Consider the following 24,059-nt stretch of genomic DNA (forward strand, 5'->3'; position numbering starts at 1 on the left):
ACATCCCTCACTGCCACTGTCATCCAAAAAGCAAGCACAAAAGCAGTTAAATTGTGCGATTGAGGCTACTTTTGTAGCTGTCCCCAATGTCAGGGGGACGGCATGTGTGACATGTACCACTGTCATGCAAATTTATCTCCAATAGCTCACCAGCTCGGGAGAAAGTGGAAAACGAGATTGAAACCGAAGCTGTAGTTCTTCGGCTATCCATGAGATGGCGCAACATGTTCCTGCGTGCCAAATTCAAATTTCAGCAGTGCGTGAAAGCGGTAGAACACAGGTGATTGATGACCAATGGGCTTGGTACAAAAGGAGTTAAGGCTGAACTGCATGTAAGCGATTTAGCGAGCGATGATACGAGCGACAGCGACAAGCGTAAAGCAGCTTGCCGTCGCTTGTCTTGTCTCTCACCAAATCGCTTGCATGCAATTTATACCTTAATGTGGCCCTAAAAATATTTTTAAGGGGAAAACATACAGTGTTGGGAAGTAGTACTACATGGGCCATTTTTCCTCCACTTTTATACATAATGTAGTTCCAATGTTATAGCAGATTGGAAGTCATACCAGTCCATTCAAAGTTTTCCGTTTTATTTACTTCACTTCAAAATGTTGGGCATATCATTTACTCGTTGCACTACAACTCTTTCATTTATTGTCTGTTGTACAGTTGTGAATATATATAATCAAAAATGCAGAAACCTACTCTATTTAGCAGCTGAGTGCTGCTCGACAGCCACAAGTAAAGCGTGTTTTTGTGAATGACTGTTGTGAGGCCATAGGAAAAAATCACGCATTTGGTTACTTTTAGCTAGTTTCTATTTGCAGCCTGGAACCCTGCAATACTGCTTTACATTTTGTGTTTTATTGTAGGTTTGAACTGTGCACTAATGTAAGCTTAAGCTTATGCAATTTATGAATAAATAACTCATCAGGAGGACTCGTCTTGCAGGGGGAAACAGGACGATTAGGGAGGACGGCGACAGGATGGTGACAGTCGCTGAACGGACGCCACCACCACCAGGCCTTGGCCTGGTGGTAGTAGCATCCATTCTGCAACTACCCACTCTACCAGGGGACCGTCCCTTATATAGGTACAGGCTCTGTGGCGGCAACCCCCCTCGCTCTCACGGTTGATGCGAGGTGGATGCGAGAGGGGCCGACGGCAGGGTTCTCGTCTGTTGGAAGCCATTTCACCCAGCTGCCTTTATTTGTTAGGAGGTTACAAGCGAGTGCCTCTTGAGCTGTAAAGGTGCGACCTTGGCCGTGCATTCCAGTGTGTACTACTGCACTGTTGTCACAGTAGACAAGTGTCCTGGGGGGAGCCAGGAGGAGGGCGATGAGAAGAGCCCACAACTCCCTCTGGTAAATGGGTCAGGGCGACGAGGTGATGATAGCGATATTGCCTGTTGCAAGTTGAAAGCCTCTGTTTGTCTTCCATGTCCCTCTTTCGTTACCGTAAATCATGGACGTAGTCGCTGAGAAGCTCGTATTCATCCCATCCTATTCCATCAACCTACCCCACGGCTGCGCGAGGTGGAGTGGCACAAGATGTTATAGAGAAGTTTTAACTGCCCCTCTTCCCCATTTTATGCAATCTTCATGGTCCATAGCTTTTATTGTTACAAAAGCATAATCTATCCTTTCTCTAAAGCACAAATAGTATAGCCTAAACTGGACACCAATACACTGGCTTTTGTCATGGCCCGAAAGTAAAATGACCTGTTGTCCTGAATGAGCCTTGACGAGATAAGTGGTAAGACTTTTTTTGAGTCTGGTCCGAGATTTGAAAGAAAACAGTGGCGACATTTTCCCTGGACCATTCGCCCTGTGCACTGATCAAAGGTTTTTTTCCTTGGGGCGAGGGGGTAGGGGCACATAAAAATTCTGACTTTATCGATTAAATCCAAATTGACCAAAATTTTATGGTGAATGTTTCTCTAAGTTTTGTGGATTTATCCGAGAACACGAAACCCTAGTGATAGGGCGCTGCATGCCTCGTGGGATCTGGCACCGTGAGCACAGACATAACAGGACACACTTTCATAGATCACTGTGCAAAGTAGAGACCATACAAAACTTTTGCTATACTAAGGGTGTCAGTGTGTGTGTCTGATCAAAAGCTGTCTCTCGATCACGCAGGTCAGCCAGAAAGTAGGAAGCTCCTAAATCAGCGTGAGCTTGAGGAGATTGTGGCACCATACCGGGAAGACAGGGAACCGCTTGAGGCTCTCCTGAGGCTGCTCAGGAACAATGGCTGGTACCAGGTACCAGAGCTGGTGCAGCGGTTGGAAGCACCTCTCATGCGCCTGTGTGCCTTCTACCTCTACCACGAGAAGAGGCGCGGCTATGCGCTCAACGGCGTTGGTGAGTCTGGCTTTCTTGACTCCCCCAGATGTCACATCTATTGAGCTTGTTTGGTAGTAGTAGATTTGGAATTTCGTGTCTGTCCGTTTTTTATTTGTCCCCTCGCTCCGGGGTTAGTGTGTCTTGGTAGTAAAGCAGCACGCTTTTGCTGCAAGATGGTCTGCTGTCCTAAAGGTTTACAACATTATGTACAAAAGCATGATGCGGTATCTTGCAAGGTGCAGTAACAGTTGCTGGCAAATTCTCCTCCATTGGCCTATGGTAGGAAACCAAAGCTTTATAACATTATGTACAAAAGCACTGTGTAGTATCTTGCAAAAAGTGCAGTAACAGTTGTTGGCGAGCTGTGTACCAAACCGTGGTGTATCTTTAAAAAGATGCAATTCTAGTTGTTGGCAAATTCTCCCTTGGCCTACTGGGAAACATACTACTTGATAAGGGAATTTGGTTGGGAGCCAACATGATCTGTCCCAAAAGTTTACATCATTATGTACACAACCATACTGCAGTATCAGGGTGCCTAGCGACCGGGAAAACCGGGAATCGTCAAGGAAATTTTAATTCCCGGGAAAAATCAGGGAATTGTCAGGGATTTTGTCAAAAAGCGAGCCCAGTCAGTGACAATGAGCCGGAAACGCCCTCGAGTGCCCTAAGCAAAGACTTGAAGACTTGGGGGCAGAAAAATAGGCAATACATTCTCCTTAGCGCGGTGTGTGTGCTCTGCTCATGCGATGTAGAGTGTGCTACCCTATGCAAAGAGAACAGCCAACAAATCCAGTCCAAGCAATTGGATTGGATTGGATTGAGAGCACGACACTAGGCTAGATCCAGTTAGAGCTACTAGATTTAGTAACAAATGGGAAAGCCGCAGACCCCAATCCAATGCAAGCCTTAAGCCGAAAGTATCCGAAAGTGTGCATCTGGCAGCCGTGTTGCCATTCAGACGTGTGTGGTTGAGCGTCATGTTTACATTGTGTTTTCGGAAGTGACCTCTTCACTGACGATGTCGGCGGCAAGAAAGTGCTCGTTTAATTCGGACTAGACGAACCCGAATATTTCGGAATAGGCAAGTTGGATTAAGCACATACAAAATGATCCTCACAGTGCTCAATGCTCAACGCCTTGTGTTATAATGGTCTTATATAATAAACCGCCTCTACCGTGGTCGGGGAATTTCGCCTGAAATTGTCAGGGAAAACCTGGAAAAGTCAGGGAATTTCAAAATAATAATTTGCTAGACACCTGCTGTATCTTGCAAAAGATGCAGTAGCAGTTGTTGGTGGGTTGTGTTCAAAAGCATGGTGTATCTTGCAAAAGAGGCAACACCAGTTGTTGGCAAGTTTTCCTCTCTTGGCCTATTGAAAAACATACTTATGAAGAAAAATTTCTAGGAAACCAGCATACTTTTGCTGCAAGACGTACTGCTGTCCCAAAGGCCTACAACATTGTGCACAAAAGCATGATAGGCCTTGCAAAGAGTTGCGAGAACAGTTGTTGGTGAGCTCTCTGGACATGCTGGATGTCACACTTATTGAGCTGATTCGTTAGGAAAGCAGCATGCTTTTGCTGCAAGGTGGGCTGCTGTCTAGGGTATTTTCATGATTGCATACAGGAGCATGGTGTATTCTAGAAGAGGTGTAATATCAGTTTGTTTATGCTTGTGGCAGCAAATTTCCATCTAAAGAATGGTGCCGTAATTTGGAGACTCAACTGGCTTGGAGACATCTCTCCAAGGGGACTTTCAGCATCATGTTCCATCATGGTCAACTACAGGTAAGGCTGTTATGAATCCTGTGCTGGAAACAAATTACAAGCTGTTCTTAGACACAACTCTAATCCTACCACCAGAAATTATTAAAAAAAATATGATAGTTTTTCTCAGCAAATCTTTCACCAAGGAAGCACTAAAATGCAATAAGTGCAATTTTCCTGATACTCATCTTCGCTCAGATGCTGTGGTCTGCTAGATATTACCGGCGAAGCACTAATTTGAAGTACCGTATTTTCCAGTGATTTTCAAAAAGTGTAACACTTTTTTTTCAAACTTTTCAATGGTGCGTCATTTTTTTTTTTTTTTTTTTTTTCTGGCTAACTTGGAAGGAACTTCTGTTGATGCTGATTAGTCTTCTTTTAACTATTATGACAGCTCAATGCAAATGATGCATCAGAAATGCAAGTCAACCTCCCAAAACTAAAGTTATATAACAAAAAACAAAACAAAAAAGAAAGTCAAGGAAACGAAAAGAAAAAAAGAAAACATGTCGCTTTGCGAATATTCAAGTCTCGGAAGCCGCAAGGTATTTGTGCAACCTCACGTTATGAAGTTTCTTCGCGGCAAGTGCGTGAATATAGGTGCGTCTTATGCACAGGTGCGTCTTATATACTAATTTTTACTTAAAACTTTGCGAAAAGTGGGGGGTGCGTCTTATACAGCAATGCATCTTATACACCGGAAAATATGGTATGCGACAATGTGGGAAGCCTGCCACATGAAGAAATTAAATGATGGCATTCTTTACATGAAGAGAGATTGATTATTTTCTCATAAATTGTTTTTCCCAAAAGGTGGCATTTGCCCTCAACATTTATTTCCTTTGGAGCTGCTCTGTGTTTATTTTGCACTGATATACTGCATGTCCACTCCTCTTGTTTTTGAAGAAAAAAAGATATTGAATGATAGCTCACCCCTAAAAATTGTGTTGTCCGATTTCAGCCAATTTGCGTGACGGGATAGGCACTGAGTGTTTTGCCCATTGTAGTGTCGTCGGACTATTTTCTGGCGCACAGCTAGCGCCACCTAGCCTCAAGACAATAGGACCTGTAAGGCCGGGCCTAGGACGGGGGCAAAAAAGATGATGGAGCCAGGGCGAGGGGGCTAGCGGGGCCGGTGATGCGCTCGTTGAATAAACAAGTTTGTTATCGTTTGCAATCCGGCTTTGAGTACCTGCATCACGACACCTCCACCGAGGCCAAGACACCACAAAAATCTGGCGACAAGGGTTTTGTCTATTTGAGCCCTACGCAAGGCCTTCAGAAGTCCGCAGCGCTTCGCCGAAGCAAGCAAGCCAACACAGAGGCAGAAGACCCACTCCACGTGGGAAACGTCGGCAACGTCAAGTAAGCGCAATGGACACACTCCTACCCGCCCTGTCACCGTTCGACCCGCATTCAAACGCGTCGTCACTCGCGCAGAGGTGGACAAAATGGCACACGCATTTTGAGAACTTTCTACTGGCTGCGAACGTGAAAGATGCCACCCGCAAGCGCGCCATGCTGCTTCATTACGCCGGTAATGCGGTATACGATACCTTCACCACGCTACCTGACACGGGTGCGGACTATGAAACGGCAGTCGCTCGTCCGACGGAGCATTTCGCTCCCAAAAAGAATGCGGTATACGAGCGCCACGTTTTTCGTCAAGCGCGGCAAGACTCGGAAGAAATGTTAGACCAGTTTCAGTTGAAGCTGTGAAGACTGGCCGCGACGTGCGATTTCGCGAACGTCGAGCAAGAGCTCGTCTCACAAATTATTGAAGGGACCACGTCTGCCAAGCTGCGTCGTAGTGCTCTCCTAAGGCCGACATCACGCTGGACAAGCTCATGAGCATCAACCGTAGCATCGAGAACGCTGAGCGCCAAGCTGCCAGCATAGAATGCCCCACGACAGCAGTGACGGTCCAGAAGCTGTCCACCAAGAAAGCAAGATGCAGCAGCACTGCATCGAAGAATTTGTCCAATAGCAAGAAAGCGGACAAGTGTTCGTGCTGTGGTGAAGTTTGGCCGCACAAGGGTGGGAAGACAAGCTGCCCAGCCTGGGGAGCCAAGTGCCACAAGTGCCAGAAAAGAAATCACTTTGCCAAGATGTGCAGAGGTAGTGCAGCGTCCAAAGAATCCGTACGCTCCCTAGCCTCGTCAACCACACCCAGAAGCACGTCACAGGATAAAAGTTCCGACGAGTCCATCTACCACATTCGGAGCCCTAGGAACGAACTTCCGGTCGTGACAGTGGAGCTCAACGGGATCCCTCTGGAACTGTTTGTGGACTCGGGTGCGGGAGTCAACGTCATGGGAGATCAAACTTGGCACAAGCACCTTCGCGTGAAGTTGAAAGAGACCAAGACGAAACTAATTCCTTATGGCGTCAAGCAAGAGATCCCAGTCGTTGGGATGTTCATCGCAACGTTCCGTACTCAAGAATGAAGCGTTGAAGCGCCAGTCTTCATTGTGAAAGGACAACAGGCCTCACTGATGAGCTACAAGACGGCAACAGACCTGAAGCTCATCAAAATAATCCAGACGGTCGCTGAAAAGACCACCGTCGACGCCAGAAAAGAATTTCCGAAACTGTTTGGGAAACTCGGTCAACTGAAAGACTTCCAAGTGAAGTTGAAGATTTCGAAAGAAGTAAAGCCGGTGGCCCGACAACATCGTCGGATCCCATTCCAGATGAGAAAGGCATTGGAAGCTGAACTAGCACGACTAGAAGACCTCGACATCATTGAACGGGTGAAGGGACCAACACCGTGGGTCTCGCCGATTGTCATCGTCCCAAAACGCTATGACAAACAAGCAGTGCGAATGTGTGTGGACATGAGAGAAGCAAACAAGGCCATTGCCCGAGGGCGGCACATCATGCCTACTGTGGAGGACGTCATCAGCATCCTAAATGGTGCAGCTTACTTCTCAAAGCTGGACTTGAATGAGGGGTATCACCAGCTTGAGCTGGATGAGACCTCACGAGTAATCACAACTTTTTCCACCCACTGTGGCCTGAGAAGGTACAAGAGGCTTCTTTTTGGGGTCAATGCTGCAGCCGAAATCTTCCAGGACGCAATACGACAAGTGCTTCCCGACGAGGACGGTATCATCGTCAGCGACGACATCCTGGTATCAGGACGGACGCTAGAAGAACACGATCGTCGTCTGCGCCTTGTGCTGAAACACCTGGAAGATGCTGAGCTCACCGTCAACGCCGAGAAGTGCGTTTTAGGAACCAAGAGCCTGAAGTTCCTCGGTCATGTGTTCTCCGCAAGTGGAGTCAGTGTGGATTCCGAAAAGGTAGAAGCAGTGGCGAAGATGTCGCCCCCCAGAAATGCAACAGAAGTCGGAAGCCTTTTCGGAATGGTGAACTACTGCCTCAGGTTCATTCCTCGTCTCGCTCAGATGGTTGAACCGTTGAGGAATCTGACACATGCTGACACAGAGTTTTGCTGGACGAAGCGGCACAAAGAGGCCCTAAAGAGCGTGAGACAGGAGCTGTCAAGTGCACCCACTCTGGCATACTTTGATGAAAGAAAGAAGACCTACGTTATCACTGATGCAGGACCTGAAGGAATCGCTGGTATGCTCATTCAAGAAGAGCCAGAAGGAAGAACGCCCAGCATCTTGGCCTACTACAGCAGAGCTCTGACACCTACAGAAAGAAGGTACCCACACATCGACAAAGAAATGCTGGCCATCGTGTCCACCATAGAACACTTCCGCATGTACCTGGCTGGAGGCAAGTTAACAGTAAAAACGGACCACCTACCACTAGTGTCCATAATCAAAAACTCGAGCGCAAAACTTTCAGCGAGACTGGAACGCCTCAGCCTCAGACTGCAGCACTATCCCTTTGACGTCCAACACATTTCGGGGAACGACAACCCTGCTGACTACCTGTCAAGGCACCCGCCTGCAGTGGAGAAGAACAACCCCACGAGAGAGACTGTCGCAATGGAGGAATACATTTCTTTCATTCTGGAGTCCTCTGCACCCGGAGCGTTGACCATTCAAGACGTTGAAAAAGCCTACAAGGGAGACACTCAAATGGAGATGCTAATCCGCGCTCTCCAGGCAAGTGACCGCAAGACGTCTGAACATCTATGGAAGAGCGATATGCTGAAGCCTTTTTCCCAGATTCAGGATGAACTGACGGTCGCCGAGAATGACGCCGTGCTGAGAGGGACCAGACTTGTGATCCCGGACAAGGCCCAGGCACAGGCTATACGACTGGCTCACCGGGGACACCAAGGCATGGTGAAGACCAAACAGCTCCTTAGGGAGAAAATCTGGTTCCCAGGAATCGACGCAAAGGTGGAAGCTACAGTCAAGAACTGCGAAGCATGCCAGAGCACTGTCGTGGAGAAGAAATGCTCACCACTGAGGATGATGCCACTGCCCGATGGACCCTGGCAGTCGCTTGCAGCAAATTTTGCTGGCCCCCTGCCACGCAACCAGTACCTACTGGTGGTGGTCGATGAGTACTCGCGGTTTCCCCTCGTAGCAACCCTTTCTTCGTTGAACGCAAAAGCTGTGACAGCGAAGCTGGGTGACATGTTTACTGTCCATGGAATGCCCTATGATCTGAAGACTGACAATGGTCCTCCGTTCTTTGGAAAGGAGTTTGCAGCATTCCTGCAGCGCAATGGCATTTGCCATCATCGGACAACGCCTTTGTGGCCACAAGCAAATGGCGAAGTCGAGAGGTTCATAAAAAATGTCAGGAAGACGGTAAAGACCGCTGGTGTAGAAGGAAGCAACTGGAAAGAGGAACTCAACGAGTACCTTCTGAACTACCGAGCAACTCCACACTTGACGACAGGTCACATTCCAGCGGAACTTCTCTTTGGAAGGAAAATTTGCACAAAACTTCCCCAGACTTTGGAGAAGTACCACCATGAAAAGCTTGAAACAGCTGACCAACAGAAGAAACAACAAATGAAGACCTATGCTGATGAAAAATGTCATGCAGTGCCGCATGGACTTCAACCAGGAGACGCCGTACTACTGAAGCTGCCAGCGCCGCTGTCTCACGAGTCCGAATTCCACGGCGGGATCAACAGACCCAAGACGTGGAAGACTGGGATGCCTTCGACACCTTGATGGAGCTGCCCCAGAACAGTGTCGAAGACCCTCCTGAAATCGACCCTGCAGAAGTCGGACCAAGTGGGGACACCAACACTGACGACACCCAGGCGACGCTGCAAGCAGAAAGTAGGCGTTAGCCAGAACGTCAGTCTCGCATGAATCGTCCCAAAAGGCTGGGAGATTATGTGCTCTACTGAAGTGACTTTCCCTTTAAAAGTCCAGGGGGAAATGTAGTGTCGTTGAACTATTTGCTGGCGCACAGCTAGCGCCACCTAGCCTCAAGACAATAGGACCTGTAAGGTCAGGCCTAGGACGGGGGCAAAAATGATGATGGAGCCAGGGCGAGAGGGCTAGCGGGGCCGGTGATGTGCTCGTTGAATAAACAAGTTTGTTATCGTTTGCAATCCGGCTTTGAGTGCCTGCATCACGACGCCTTCACTGAGGCCAAGACACCACACCCATGACGACTCCTCTTTTGGCACTTTGAAGAGGAGTCGATAAACAGCTGATTCCTATAACATAAAAAACTTTGTTTTTCATTTAACATGAGGATTCTGATGTGGTGTAAGGAAACTGGTTGCAGGGATAAGTGGGTGAGGAACGAGGGATGGAATTTTTCTGAGCTTTAAAGGGTCATGCATTCAATGCTAGGCCACCTTCCCTTTTTCACTCAGTTTGGCTTTTGGGGTAGTTTGGCTGTGTTTCTTAATCTTGTAGTAGCTTTTGTTGTACCAATTTGCCTGCACATGTTGCATGCTTGTTGCTGGTAAATAAGCAAGTACCGAAATGGATTGTCCTAGGTACTACCTGGATGAAATGGAGACGAACAGACAGAAATATCTTGAGCATTTCACTGTCCCTGCCTCGGACATCTTCCTTGAGCACCTGAAGCCTTTGCAGTCCTCGCTATAAGAGAGGCTGTGGAGCTGCTTTAAAAATGTTGGACTGCACTTCGTAATCTCCCGCTTTATGGACAATCGGCAAGAGGCATGACATGCCAGCTGAAGAACATATGGAGCCTAAAGGAGAGCACTTCTTGTTGTGCTTGTTGATGAACTATAATATATTCAAACCTCTCTGTTGGCTCGAAAAACTAAAGCTTTGTTTTTCTATACCATGGATGAACTTTTACAGAATTGTACATAAAATGTTTTCTTTTTTCTGTGTCCAGCCTTCTTTCTTTACCAAAACAAGTTTGGCCTACTCCTGAAATGTGTGTGTGAAGTTGTTTTTTTACAAACACTAAGGAGCATTATAAAGAATATAAATTTTTAAATGTTGATTCTTCTGACATACTTTAGTATAGACCCTTTCACAAATGTTGTGCTATCCAGCAGAAGTTTTTCAAAACTATGCTAGGGCTCTTAGGCCGGCCATCATAGGTCGCCATTAATATGTTAACAGTTTTTCATAGTCTTGTGTTCCTGCTGTGGCTTCGACGCTATGCAGGGGATGTCTTTTATTTGCTGCATTTGGCTGTGGGACCAGTGAGCTGTGACAGGTAGTAAAGGAGACAGTGTGTTACCTTTTATTTTGCTAATCAGCTGAAACTGCTTATTGGTAAGGTATCTTAATATATAGATATAGATATAGATATATATACATACAGTTTTTTTAGTGGTACTCTTTTCTTCAGTTAGGCCATGCAGTAGTTTTTCATTGAAATGGACTTTGACATTGGAGTGCTGTGTAAAGAAACACATCAATAGTTTCTTTTACTCGGCTCAGACACTATGCCTGCAGGCACTTATACAGAGTGTGTTTTGGTTTTGTGTGCGTGTGTGTGTGTGGTGTGGGAGGGGGGGGGGGGGGGGCGGGGGGCTTTACAGGTTTGTTTTTAAAAATCTGTGAAAACTTTACTAATGTGGTTTGTGCAGGGGAGCTGCATGGCGAGAGAAAAATATAGAGGGCTAATTGTCATGATAAGTCGAATAATTAACTAAATCTTTTTAATTACCTCAGTTAAAATAAACATGTTTTAATTAGAAATTTGCCGAGCTTCGTCGGAAACCACTCCATCTGAATTTTACGAAGTCTTTGAGCTTGTGGGAAGCGCAGTAGTGCTCTAAAGTTAACCCTTGTGCAACAGGCGCGAGGCTGGCGGTAAAAAAACGCCAATGATAAGAGATGGAAAAACTGTGTGGGCACATTATCGCATCGGTAGCCTTGCTCCTGCGGCACAAGTCCACATGGTCCAAGAGTTTTCTGAAAACTGATTGGTTTTCGATTACACTGAGCAAGTTTCTAATTGAAACGGTATGTTTATTTTCACTATTTAAAAAGTTAACATATTTAGCTAGTTAGCCAAGTTATCGTTACTATTAGCCCCCTATATTATGTCCCCCTGGCCGTATAACTCGTCTGAAAAGCCGCATTAGTGTAGCTTTCACGGCTTCTTTTTTTATCTGTAAAGCTTAAAAAACTTGTCATGTATATCTATCAGGATGGTGTCATTAGAATGTCAAAAGTGAGGCTGCTGCAGGTTTTTTTTTTGTTGCCTGGGAATGTGCGAGATGCTCTGATGGTAGCATTTTAGTTGACGAAGTTTCAGCTATTTGCTGTTACGCTTTTTATGTGATCCTACCCTGTAAATGTTACATAACTAGATAGTTATATGGTCCCTTTTTTATGCTATGTTTACTTCAGAAGTTGACATGAATTTTCAGCTGGTGTGATAAATAAAATTGCGTTGTGTGCTTACTGGGACAGCGGGAAGTTCCCAGTCGGTGTCTGGTGTCCTCGCTGTAGATGAGAAATTTAGCCAGTGCAGTACCACCGCTAGGCTGGGGTCTTGAACTTGTACTCATATGACGCAGTAGTGAGATTTTACCGCTTGCCGGCACGATGCCCATCAAAATCGAAAAGGGCAGGGATGGGGGTTGGAATCCCGGAGAAAAGCTCACCGAAAAACTGGCGGATGCGGAGGAGAGTTCACCAGCTTTTGAGCAATGCAAACAAAAACTCGCCGATTTTTTTTTTTTTTTTTTGCGAGATTGTTGGACCATGTGTAGCATACGTCAATTTATTCCCATTAAAATGTGTCTGTTGTGTAAGCAAAAAAGTAGTCCTTTTTTTTTTTACTATTTGTGAGGCTTATTGGATACATTGCAGGGTTTTCCGTGGTTTACTCTGTAGGCAACGAAAGCCTAACTGAAATTTCTATGAAGTTATAAAACAGGAAAAAGATTGAAAACTTAATAATGTCTGCCTAAAACCTAAAAAGCAAAACTGTAAATGCCACTGTCACCGTTGTTACTAGTCCTCTGTACTAAGGTAGCGAATCGGGCGAGTTGGTAATCGTTATACATGATGAAAACAGCTCAAACGGCAAAGACAAAGTGAAGACAATTAACACAACATGACAAAGCTGTTCTCGCAACAAAAATGTTATGAGTAAAAAAAAATAAAATAAAGAAACAGCATAGCCGAAGTTACACCTATAGTCGGTTACAAGTCAAGAGGGTAGGAGAAGCTCCTCCCACAAGCGTGATGCGCCCGTTTCAAATCCCTCCGCAGTCGAAAGAAGAGTTCACTGGATCCGCTTCAATGGATAGATATTGGCTACAGAGTGATGCCAACTTGTCTCCGATCCCACTTTTTACGAAAGCGACCTTTGTATTCATTGGAGGGGGAAACGAGCCCCTGCAAGCAGCCTTTGTATCCAACGAAGGGGGAAGCTAATCCCCGAAAGTCGTATTTGTTTCCATCGGAGGGGAAAACTTTAATCTCCCTCTCGTGGCTTCCACAATGCTAAGTCAAAGTCGAAAGATGAAGCAAATATGTACAGAAAGGCAAGACCCTCCTTGCGCGTTGGCCGCGACGTCACGGAAACGATGGAACGCTATTGGATGCGGAGGTGGCGGAGGGATATATGATTCCCTTTGAGGGGCATTTGCCGCTACCTTCTTGACTTGCAACCTACTATAGTCATTTATCAGGCGCCACACAATCTTCGGGACTGAAACGGTTCGCGCAACGCTGTTCATAGCTTGCAAAAAACAAACCTTCATCTGACAGCTACCGACGGCGCACCGTCAAGCTGTCTATAAATTATCCTTTTTACGGATGTCCCGTGCTCTTATTTTATACTTGCGGCGTGATTAATAGACAAAATAGGTGATTACTAATTTCTGAGGAATTAGTAAATATAAGTCAGTAAATTAGCAAAAAAGAGCAAACGTTTTTTCTCTAATGAAGTAATTAATTCTAACTGTGTTAGATTGCGACGCGGTACGCACAATCCGCTAAGCTAAGAAAAGAAAAAATTTCGGTGAGGTTTTCACCGCATCTGCCAGTTTTTGCGGTAAACCCAGGATCCCTACACGTTTTCTGCAGTGAGTGATTGCGTGATAAATGGAGAATGATGTTGAATGCTCAGAACTTGTTTTCCCCTTCAGCGTGTCCTTTTATCCTTGTGAATTTTCACCCACCTCAAAGTAAAACGCATGTGCATAAATAAAATTGTCAATGTTTCAAAGAATAATGATGATACTTTTGTGAATCTATGGCACTGGTAAAGGAATCACTGCGTTCTCTTCTTAGCCCCCTCTTATTCCAAATAAGTGTAATTGCTTATTTACTAAAGGAGTATTTGTAGACACATATTTTTGTCATGTTCATGAAATTGGTGCTAATGCTGATTATTGTTTGCTGCCGTGCCTACTCGCATCTACGGGGCATCTGACGGAAGGGGGGGGGGGGGGGGCAAATTTTAGGGATAAAGCTCCTTAGGGTCTAGCCTTGTCCGTCCGGCGTCCGTGCTCACATCGATTGCCATCCCATCTGTCTTCTTAAAAAAAGAAAAAAATGTTTGCGCAGTCGACAGGATTCGAACCTGTGCGGGGAGACCCGCTCTCAGATGTGGTAGTAATTTGAGAGCTGGGGTTGATAAGTAATAGTAATAATAAGTAAGTAATAAGCAGTCATAATGAAGTCGAAGCGCAACCCGGAACTTAGCACTACCTATGAGCAATAAAAAGAAAAATCAGCACCATCAGCACTATCTATGAGCAATAAAAAGAAAAATCAGCACTATCTATTAACAATAAAATCAGTATCATCAGCACCGCCAGAGCTTCGCCCCAATCAACATCATTCACCACGTAAAGATTTTGAATTTTTTTTTTTTTTTCATTTTGAAAATAAGTTACGCATTGCAAGACATTCAGTCTCGACCCAAATTTAGTGCTAACGGTCCAGACCGAAAGTCAGAGTTTCCGAGGTTGACGTGATCTGGTTAAAATGGGTCCATATCACATGAGCGAATGACATTTTAGCGAACAGCGACATTTGAGCGAATGGACGTTTTAGCGAATAACGGGGGCGCGCGTTAACCCATCCGCCGCGCTGCGCTTTACGCCGCTTGGCGGCGACAGTCTGCGGCGGCTCATTACAAAAATGTGAACCCATTTGGCCCACCCGAAAACGCCGCTTCGCGGCGTCCGACTATTCGCTAAAGTGTCATTCGGTGAAACGTGGGCGTTCGCTAAAACGTCATTCGATCAAGTGAGTGCCTCCCGGTTAAAATGGTATAAACGAATTTCGGATATTTTCCTTGAGAAAATGTCAGTCGATGAAGTTCATAAACACTTGGAGATAAATGGCGTCGTGCCCACTGGGTGCCGCCATGCCACGCTTGGGGAAAAGTCTATTTTCTTATTCTAATATATATTTGCTGTAGGGTTTCCTGGAAAGCTGGCTATTCTTGGAAATATTTAACCATAGTTTCCAACGGTAAAGCTTTAATTAAGGTGGTCGATCTAAAAATGGGATCCAGACAATTCAATGTAGGACTTTTCGGTACACGGACGTTTCAATGCACGGACGTTTCGGTGCACGGACGCTTCGGTACACTGACATGACGGAGTAAACACGATATGTTTCGAAATTAATAGTTGAACCTTCGGCAGACATTGCATACCTCGTATATTTTAATGCGATAGCGTCAGGGAGCTCGTGACGCAGAAAATCCGGCGTCGGTGGGGCCGGAAAATCCTAATTGGTAGATGGGGTCATGACGTCACAGCGACATGTCACGTCAGGCGTGTGACGTCACACGTGGCTGTGACGTCACGCCATATGACCTCGCGCGGGAATTTTAAACCCACAACGCTCACGTGGGACACGTTGCGTCACGTGTCTGTGACAGGTGAGGTCACACAGACACGTGATGCCACCGACTAGGCCACGCACACACGCACGACTTGGGAACGAACGCAGGTTTATATGAGAAGGCTTTGCGAGTGTTGCCCGATAGCGGTATCGCATTCCACTATTAAAAGCGAAGATTAAGCGTCCCCAAGTTTTTTTGTTTTTTTTATATATATTTATATATTTTGATGCACGAAAGAGACAAGATGTACTGATAGGGATTGCATATTTGACTTAATTTATCTCTTTGATTTTCCACATCATGGAAAGTATAGAAACTATAGACCAACAAATAATATTGATTGTGTTTCTGAGCCAGCAATTTTATATTCGAAGTCATTTTGGTGCGAGGATAGATATCTGAATACAGTTGTCAAGGTAGCCATTATGAAAGGCAAAATAATTTATACAATTTGCAAAAATGCAACCTGTCTTTCTAGCGACAGGCATTGATGCAATTTGATGGCGATCGGAGACAAGTGAGCCGAAGCTAATATTTTTGTCATTCAATTAATAAATATAGCCTTGATCCTGTTTGCGTGTTTCTTCTGCTCCGTCCGTGTTTTTGCGCTATTGCTACGTTATGATTGTGCTATTGCTACATTAAGATAAAATAATTGTTCTTTGTAGAGGCAATGATGAAAGTCATTCATACGAGAGGCCACATGAAGAATGTATGAAGATGTAAGTTTAATCAGTGGAAGTAATATAACATGTGCCGTAGGTTCAGAGATAATCAAAGGATAACCAGAGTTTCAAAGGATATACACAGAAAAGTCCGTACAGCGGAAAGTCTATGCCTCGAAAAATCTGTATATCGAAAAATGCGTACACCGAAAGGTCCGTACACCAAAATGTCCGTGCACCAAAAAGCCCGCACCGAAACGTCCTACACCGAAAAGTTCTACACTGGAATGTCATAGACCCTCTAAAAATATGTACTCCGTTGTATGTAATTATATACATAGGTTGGACTGACGTCACATCGCATACGTTGACCACCATGTAAGAGGAGGAGAGGGAAGCTGCTTTTGTAAGAAATTTGAGTGACGGGTTAATCTTTTATAATCTTCTGGGAGGAGAATAGCGACGCCCGTGCAAATCCGGAAGGCACAAAAGAGGATGCAGAATAGAGGTTTTTTGCGCGACACAGGGGACAATTACAAGCGAGTAGACACGGACAAGCGCTTGTCCGTGTCTACTCGCTTGTAATTGTCCCCTGTGTCGCGCAAAAAACCTCTATTCTGCATCATGAACCAACTAGGCCAACAACAAGTTTTAATTGACAAAAGAGGATCCTGATAAGAGGGGAGCTCCTTCTTTCCCTCTTCTCTGGTGGTCATCGGAGCGCTCTTCGAGTGACGTCACGTGCAACCCATCTATTGTCCACTTGTCACCAGGGTAAAAATAACAAAAAAAATATTTGGAATAATAATATTTCGGTTTAATTCATTCACTATATTCTTATCTTTCATATTTTAGTCTGAGTGGCATATTCATTATTAGTTTCATCACGAAAAACGACGACGACGATTGGAATAGCCAGCATCATTTTCCGCCGCTCTTCCTGTAAGATTGAAATTTTATGCTATTCTGCTCAATTTGGCTATCTTAAAATTTGTTTTAGTAACTGGACCCTACGGGGCTATTACCGGGCACAACCCTGCCGCCTAAGAAGCGACCACTTGCGACAGAGGTGCCCCGCTTCGATGACCCGATCCACCAGACTTTGACCTCGGACGCTCAGATGGATACCGTCGCGACTACGAGCCACATTTCTGCAGCGGAAACACGTCAACCATTACAAGAACCTCAACTGACGGCTAAGGACATCAATTACGACGTTCCATCGAAGAAACAGTGCGTGAATCTTCCCTCGGAACAAATGGTCGAGGAGTGGACATCCAACTACTCGTTTCATGACGGCACTCCTGGAGACGAAGACGACTTCACTCAAGTCACAGTGCGGAAAAATCGCCCCGCCGGAATCCCGCTGATCATCAAGCCAAAAGAACAGGGAACCTCGTTCTGGAGGTTCAACCCCAACAGAATAGCAAAAGAAATTGTGACAGTATCGCAAGAGAAATTACAAGCACCACGCATAAGGAAAGATGGCACAGTCACGGTCAACACATCGACGCTGAACTCAACGAACAGGCTTACTATGAAATCTCTTGTCGGAATCGACGTGACAGTGACCGTGTCCGAGTCATACACACGCAATGTTGGCAAGGTCAACAACATTCCTGTTCAATACTCAGACTACGAACTGCTAGACTACCTGAAGGACGCTGGTGTCATCGCAGTCCAACGACAAATTGCATATTCAAGAAAAGAAGACGGCAGCATGGAGCAACAACCAACAGAAAGTGTCCTGCTTCACTTTCCACAGAATCACCCGATGCCTGCACGGGTCCTGTTTGGCTTCACCAGTCACCCTGTGATGGAGTACCTTGGAACCCCGGTACAGTGTTTTCGATGCCAACGGCATGGGCACCTCGCAAGACATTGTCGCTGCCAACGGAGATGCAAGGTGTGTGCTGGATCACACAGCTACAAGGACTGCATGGACAAAACTTATCCAAAGTGTGCAAATTGTGGAGTCAATCACTGTGCTTCGTTCTCAGGCTGTCCTCACAAAAAGGCAGCAGCTGCAGCCAGAAAACATGAAATCCTGAATGGACCAATACAAAATAACCGTCATCCTTTTCCGAATCTTGAGGTCACGCGCGCCCCGTTGCCTCCTCTACCACCTTCTCGCCCACCAACACTTCCCCCTCGTCCCTCTACATCATCACAGCAGACACAAGTATCTCAACCAACTCAAAGGTCGCAGTATTCTGACGTGTTAAAACGCCAACAAAACACCCAGATCAACTTCAAGACTCCATCCCACCTAAACTCGACGATTCCCGGTCAAACGCCTCCAGGAGAGCGAACATCAAACCTCTCCCCTGTACCAGCACCCCGCACACAGAAGCGTGATATGTGCAGACGCGATCATCGGGAGGATCACTTTGAGACACGGCAATCGAGCGACGTCTCGCATTTGCTGGTACCCATGTTTTTTACGGCTCTAAGGGCCATACTCAGCGCCGTGCCCGCAGCTAACAATCTTCCTGAGGTAACAGCACTATTAGCTATGGAAAGACTACTTAAGTCTTCACGAACATTGATGAATGAAGTGTATCCCAATGCCTGATTTGTACAGCCATATAGGAATATTTCAGTGGAATGCCAACGGATTACGGCAAAAGTCTGGTGATTTTCGTCAATTTCTTAAAAAGAACACTATACCAATACTTGCATTAACTGAAGCTCGCGTGGACGACGACTTTCGCCTCTCAAACTATGTGCAGTACAAATCATCTCGTCAAAATGGTCAAAGTCGAGCGATGCTAGCTGTACAGAAAGATCTGGTATCTGCGCACCTATTCTCTTCGACAAAAGATATCCCAGAATTCGTCGCCTGCAAGGTACGGTGTGGTAAGTCTTCAGTTACAGTTGTGAGCGTGTACATCGAACCTCAAACTCCAATAACTTCATTTGGGTTTTCTAAATATTTCGTCTCGTATCAGCTCCTTTTATTATGTGTGAAGACTTCAATGGACATCACACAATGTGGGGGAGTGACCATGGCGATCGACGTGGAAATGTCATTGCCGAGTATGTGGACAAGTACAACATATGCGTCCTCAACGACGGATCCCCGACCTTTGTTCGTGGCCCTACCTACTGCAGCTGTTTAGACCTGACTCTATGCTCTCCAGACATCTCTCCTCAAATGACATGGATGACAGGCAGGGAAACCCGAGGTAGCGACCACTTTCCCATTCTCGTACAACACCCTCTTCTTAATATTCGTGGGCAGCAACAGAGAACACGGATAACAAACTGCCAGATGTTCATACATTTAAATACTTTAAGACATACCGATTTGAAAGAGCCCGATGATTTTGCAAACTCGATTTTGCTTAATTACGAACGAGCAACGCGTCTTGTACCTAGCTGTACCTAACGGACACGTTGGTGTTAATGGTGAATACGAAAAGCTACGCGCAGAAAGACGAAGAGCAGAACGACGCTATAGAAGATCAGGAAATGTGGAAGATTATAACCAGGCCCAACATATTCACAAGCTTATGCGTCGAGAGCTGCAAATTCTTTCAGTCCGTCGATGGAGGAAGTTCAGCGGTAATCTGGCCCCGTTCACACCGATTCCAATAGTATGGAAAATACTTCGTTCTCTTCGCACGCCGGTTATGCAACCTTTCCGCGCGCTAGCTCTTCTGAGGGGCATATCGGAAGTGACAATCGCGGATGAATTTTGCGCTCTGTTAGCACAACAAAGTGATGTGGTAACAACTTCCCAATACAAATATTCTAAGACGCAGGCTACTCGTACCTTCGAAAACGAGAGGCATCTAGTGCATGCAGAGCTAGATCATGAAATCAACATACGTGAAATTTTGTGTGCGCTTCACAACACCCGCAAGTCTACAGCTCCTGGTCTCGATAAGATCACTTACGAAGCGCTAGCAAATCTCGGCCCCGATGCCACCAGCACACTTCTCGAGATATACAACGAAGTTTGGAGAACAGAGACAATACCGGAATCGTGGAAGTTAGCTCAAATAGTTCCGCTCTTAAAACCTGGAAAATCACTACTGAGCCTGGATTCCTTCCGCCCTGTAAGTTTAACCAGTTGCGTCGGAAAGCTACTTGAGAAGATCTTACATAACCGCTTACAGTGGTGGTTGGAAACTAGTAAAGCGTTTCCCGAAGAAATTACAGGATTCCGTCCACGTAGATGCACAATGGATGGCAACTTAGACGTCACCACCTGTGTAGAGTACGAACGAGATAACAGAAACATTACGGTGGCAGTGTTCCTAGATATTCGCCGAGCATTCCATACGGTTAGTCACGCTCATGTTCTTGAAGGAATGGTGCTTCTTGATGTATATGGACGCATACTTCGCTGGATACAAGAGTTTCTTCAATGCAGGAACATCGTAGTGTGTACAAATGATGGGGACAGCAAGCATCATGAACTGCACCATGGAGTACCGCAAGGTAGCGTGTTGAACCCTACTCTTTTCAATGTCGTAATGGCCCAGTTACTGCAGGAACTCCAGCCACCTTTACGAATATCTATATATGCTGACGATATTTGTATCTGGATCTCTGGCTTATCCCCAGATATTTTAAAGAATCAGTTACAGATAGCCTTAGACATGACAAACAAGTTTTTAAGATAACGAGGAATGGAGCTATCTGCCGCGAAATTGGCATTTATACCATTTACCAGAAAAAGGCTTCCTGGTTTTGAACTTAATGTAAATGGAGACTCAATTCAGCGAGTTCAATCATACAAATTTCTTGGTGTCCTACTGGATCAATCCCTGACTTGGTCCAAACATATAGATATGCTGGAGGGGAGAGTTAATAGTGTAATTAATGTTTTTCGATGCATCGCGGGTGCAAAATGGGGAGCCTCAATAGATTGAATGCTTTCATTCCACACGGCGCTAGTGCGACAAGCGATTGCCTATTCTATACCTGTGTTACAGGTATAGAAGCTCGCCTTACTTATATGCTTGCAAGAAGTCTAAGAATATGCTTAGGCCTTCTGCGAGCAACACCCAGTGTGCTTGTACTCGCTGCAGCCAAAGAACCACCAGTAACTATCCTAAGAATCCAGGAAGTATGTTGTAATTTTTTTAGACTTTCTGCGCGTCCCTTTTTTAATGAAATTCTTTCTCGCAAAGGGACAAACTTTCTTCGAACATTAAATTCCGTGCCAATGATAATCCCTGAACAAACACACTGGGTTCAGGACATTCATAAGCCACCATGGACGTTACCATTACTCGACATCAATATGAACATTCCAGGCATGGAAACAAAAGCATCGGTCAATACGCACGTTGCAAGGACACTGACTCTTGCACATCTACTGCAAAAATACGACGATAACATCCACGTGTATACCGACGGATCAACCAAGGATGAAAGATCAACATCAGCATTTGTGGTACCCCATTTCAACCATTGGTCATCCTTTCGGTTGTCACATCATACTTCTTCAACTACCGCAGAATTGCATGCTTTACTCGCGGCTGCAATGTACATCAAAAATAGCTTGACGGCAAATTCCTGGGTTATATGTACCGACTCCAAGCCAGCACCGCATTCCATTAAGACCCTGAATACTCGCAACGAAAATATGTCTCTTGTGTACCGAATTTGTGAAGAACTTGGGGAAGCTATAAGATTGGGGCATACGATACACATTCAATGGGTTCCTGGACATAGCGGTGTTTCAGGAAACACCCAAGCTGACCAACTGGCCACGGGTGCATATACAAGCAACAACGTCCAGCTCACACCTTTTACAAAAAGCGACGCCAAGCGGTACATTCGTTGTCTGAGAAACAGAATGTCCCCTGACACGTGGCTCAAGAGCATCTCGGAACAGAGCCTACTCCTTTTAATTGACCCAGACCTTCGGTGTCCAGTTCATAATTACTTGAGCAGACCTATTGAGACATTAATTCATCGCCTACGACTAAATGTCGCGTATACCGGCAGATTTCTTTGCCGAATTCAACAGGTGCCGAGCTGCACGTGTGGCCATCCCGTGGAAGACGTCGAGCTCATAATAATGGACTCTCCAAGATATGACCAGTGGCGAACTCGATTACGAGTGGGACTAAGCATACTCGAAAGTCGCTCTTTTTCTCTGGCCAAAGTTTTAGGTCCTTGGCCAGACTTAAAAAGCCAGAAGAGGGCATCAACTTTACTACGTGATTTTTTTACTGACACAAAGATAGTTGACAGATATTAGGTATTATTCGAAGGTCAAAATACGCACGACGCGCCGTTAAAGGATAACTGCGTTTTTTTGTTGTAATTTTATTACTACGTTACAGTACTCTATTGTACATATGTATTGCGTAATCGCTTCTCTCACCGTGTAATTTTGTTTTTGCGTGTTCGGTAACTGAGAATATTCATGGTGCTCGGATTTTATAATTGGATGCTAAACATCATTCACTCTGTACATTACTTGATTTGAAGTAGCCGGTCCCAGGACATGGGACCAAACCCTTCAACTCATCAAATAAACATTGAATTGAATTGATAGTTTCATCACTTGACTAGAAACTCTAACATGATTGTCCACGAAAAGTAAATCAATCTAAATTATATTTTTATTGAGCACCACTCACAAAACCACACTTGATGGTGACTATAAAACCCCAATTTTCAGGGTACGGCGACCTTATTAGTGTTAAACGTGAGTGAATATGTTTTAATTGCCATAATTCATCAACGTATCGAGATATGAGCCACTCGAGGTAAATATTTGAATCAGGTTTAATTTTGCCTAAGTGAAAAAAGATAACCATTCAAACATAGCAGCGTGCTCTCATCTCAAAAGGCTTCCTGCCGTTGGAGTCAAAAGAGATATCAGTGCCTGCGGCTGGTCATTGTCAGTCAAAATTATCCTTGCGTTCTTCTTGTAAACAGGGCGAGAATGGAACAAGCTACCGGCACATGTCTTCACCGCTGAAACTCGAGAAGAGTTTAGTTCCCTTATTTCAGAGATTTCTGACAGCAGTACCTAGGGTTGTCATTTCACCGTTGTGTGGAATACGGGTTATTAATCTGTGCATTTTGAGCGCGTGTATTTCTTTTTTTGTTTGTTTGTTTTGTGCAAAATCCACTCTATCTTAATCCTGTGTAGGACCGATAGTATTTCAAATAAATAAATAAATAAATCACGCGAACGCCGCATGTTTGAAATGCACCGAATTAGAGAAATAAAGACAACACCGAGGCGACATGGCCGGTGCACACTACCAACACCAACACTGCCTGCCGGTGAAGCTGGAGAGGGGAGTTTGAGAAGGAAGGGGCAGGAGCCGCCGCACACTGGTTTGTCAGCTTTAACCTGGGGTATTTTTTAGCTCTCAACAATGTTGAGCTACCGGGAGGAAAGTGAAAAGGTAAGATAAACCTTCTTATGTGTGTTTACTTGAGAGGTGGAAGTTCTACCCGTCATCCTGACTGCAAATGTTTCTTACTTGAAAGAAGGAGCGGGGGGGAGGGGGGGGGGTGATGTGATGTGATGTGATGTGATGTGATATTTAAAGCGTGAATGGGGGTTTATTGCCCATGCGTAATATTCTCCACCAGGAAAATGCTCGCAAGGACAAGAGGGATAGGGTGTGAAATAAGTGGGTAGAGAAGGTTTAGTATAGCTTTGCCTCCAGTGCGGAAGGTTGCTGTTATGTTTAGTTGTACGATCTAAATTCTTCCCTCTTTTGTTTGTTCCTTCTTTGGTGGCATCTGTGGCAGTGGCCCCCTTACACCTGCACCGCTGCCGAACGGCACGCGCCAAGAGCGCGCGCTGTGCTGCGCGGCCTCTGTCTGTCTGTTGGTTTGTTAGTTTCTTTTCTTCTCTCTTTCTCTCTTTCTGCTCGAGAATTAAAACAGTTTTGCAATGTGACTCCGACTTGGCTGGTCGCTTTCTAGGCTGCCTCCACAGTTTTGGCGACGAGGGTGCTGAACCTGGGCACTCTCACTCCCAGAGGAAACGTGCGTCGTTCGGCATAAGCTCACGTCGGCGGGGGTGCCTGGCGTCGCGACGACGCCTGCTTCCGACGAATTCCGGGCTCACCAGAGA

The 24,059-nt window shown here is 45.5% G+C and overlaps 2 protein-coding genes across 2 annotated transcripts in view; both read left to right on the plus strand.

The window, feature by feature from the left end:
- LOC120849894 (malonyl-CoA decarboxylase, mitochondrial) overlaps window positions 1-10,965 on the plus strand; it is a 38,729-nt gene extending 27,764 nt beyond the window's left edge. The window contains exons 9-11 of the mRNA XM_040222175.3: window positions 2,142-2,366; window positions 4,034-4,139; window positions 10,015-10,965. Of these exons, the coding sequence (XP_040078109.1) occupies window positions 2,142-2,366; window positions 4,034-4,139; window positions 10,015-10,126 (443 nt within the window). The 3' untranslated portion in view covers window positions 10,127-10,965. The remainder of the gene's footprint in view (window positions 1-2,141; window positions 2,367-4,033; window positions 4,140-10,014) is intronic.
- Window positions 10,966-20,852: 9,887 nt separating this feature from the next.
- LOC120849892 lies at window positions 20,853-22,214 on the plus strand. The gene has a single exon (XM_040222173.1). The coding sequence runs from the start codon at window positions 20,853-20,855 to the stop codon at window positions 22,212-22,214; it is 1,362 nt and encodes a 453-aa protein (XP_040078107.1).
- The last annotated feature ends 1,845 nt before the right edge of the window (window positions 22,215-24,059 follow it).

Source organism: Ixodes scapularis, unplaced genomic scaffold, assembly GCF_016920785.2.
Source record: "Ixodes scapularis isolate PalLabHiFi unplaced genomic scaffold, ASM1692078v2 PGA_scaffold2__306_contigs__length_199485367, whole genome shotgun sequence".
NCBI lineage: Eukaryota > Metazoa > Arthropoda > Arachnida > Ixodida > Ixodidae > Ixodes > Ixodes scapularis.

What these genes read in the sequence shown, in the direction of transcription:
- LOC120849892 (XM_040222173.1), top strand. Translation starts at nt 20,853, where the DNA reads ATGGGGAGCCTCAATAGATTGAATGCTTTCATTCCACACGGCGCTAGT.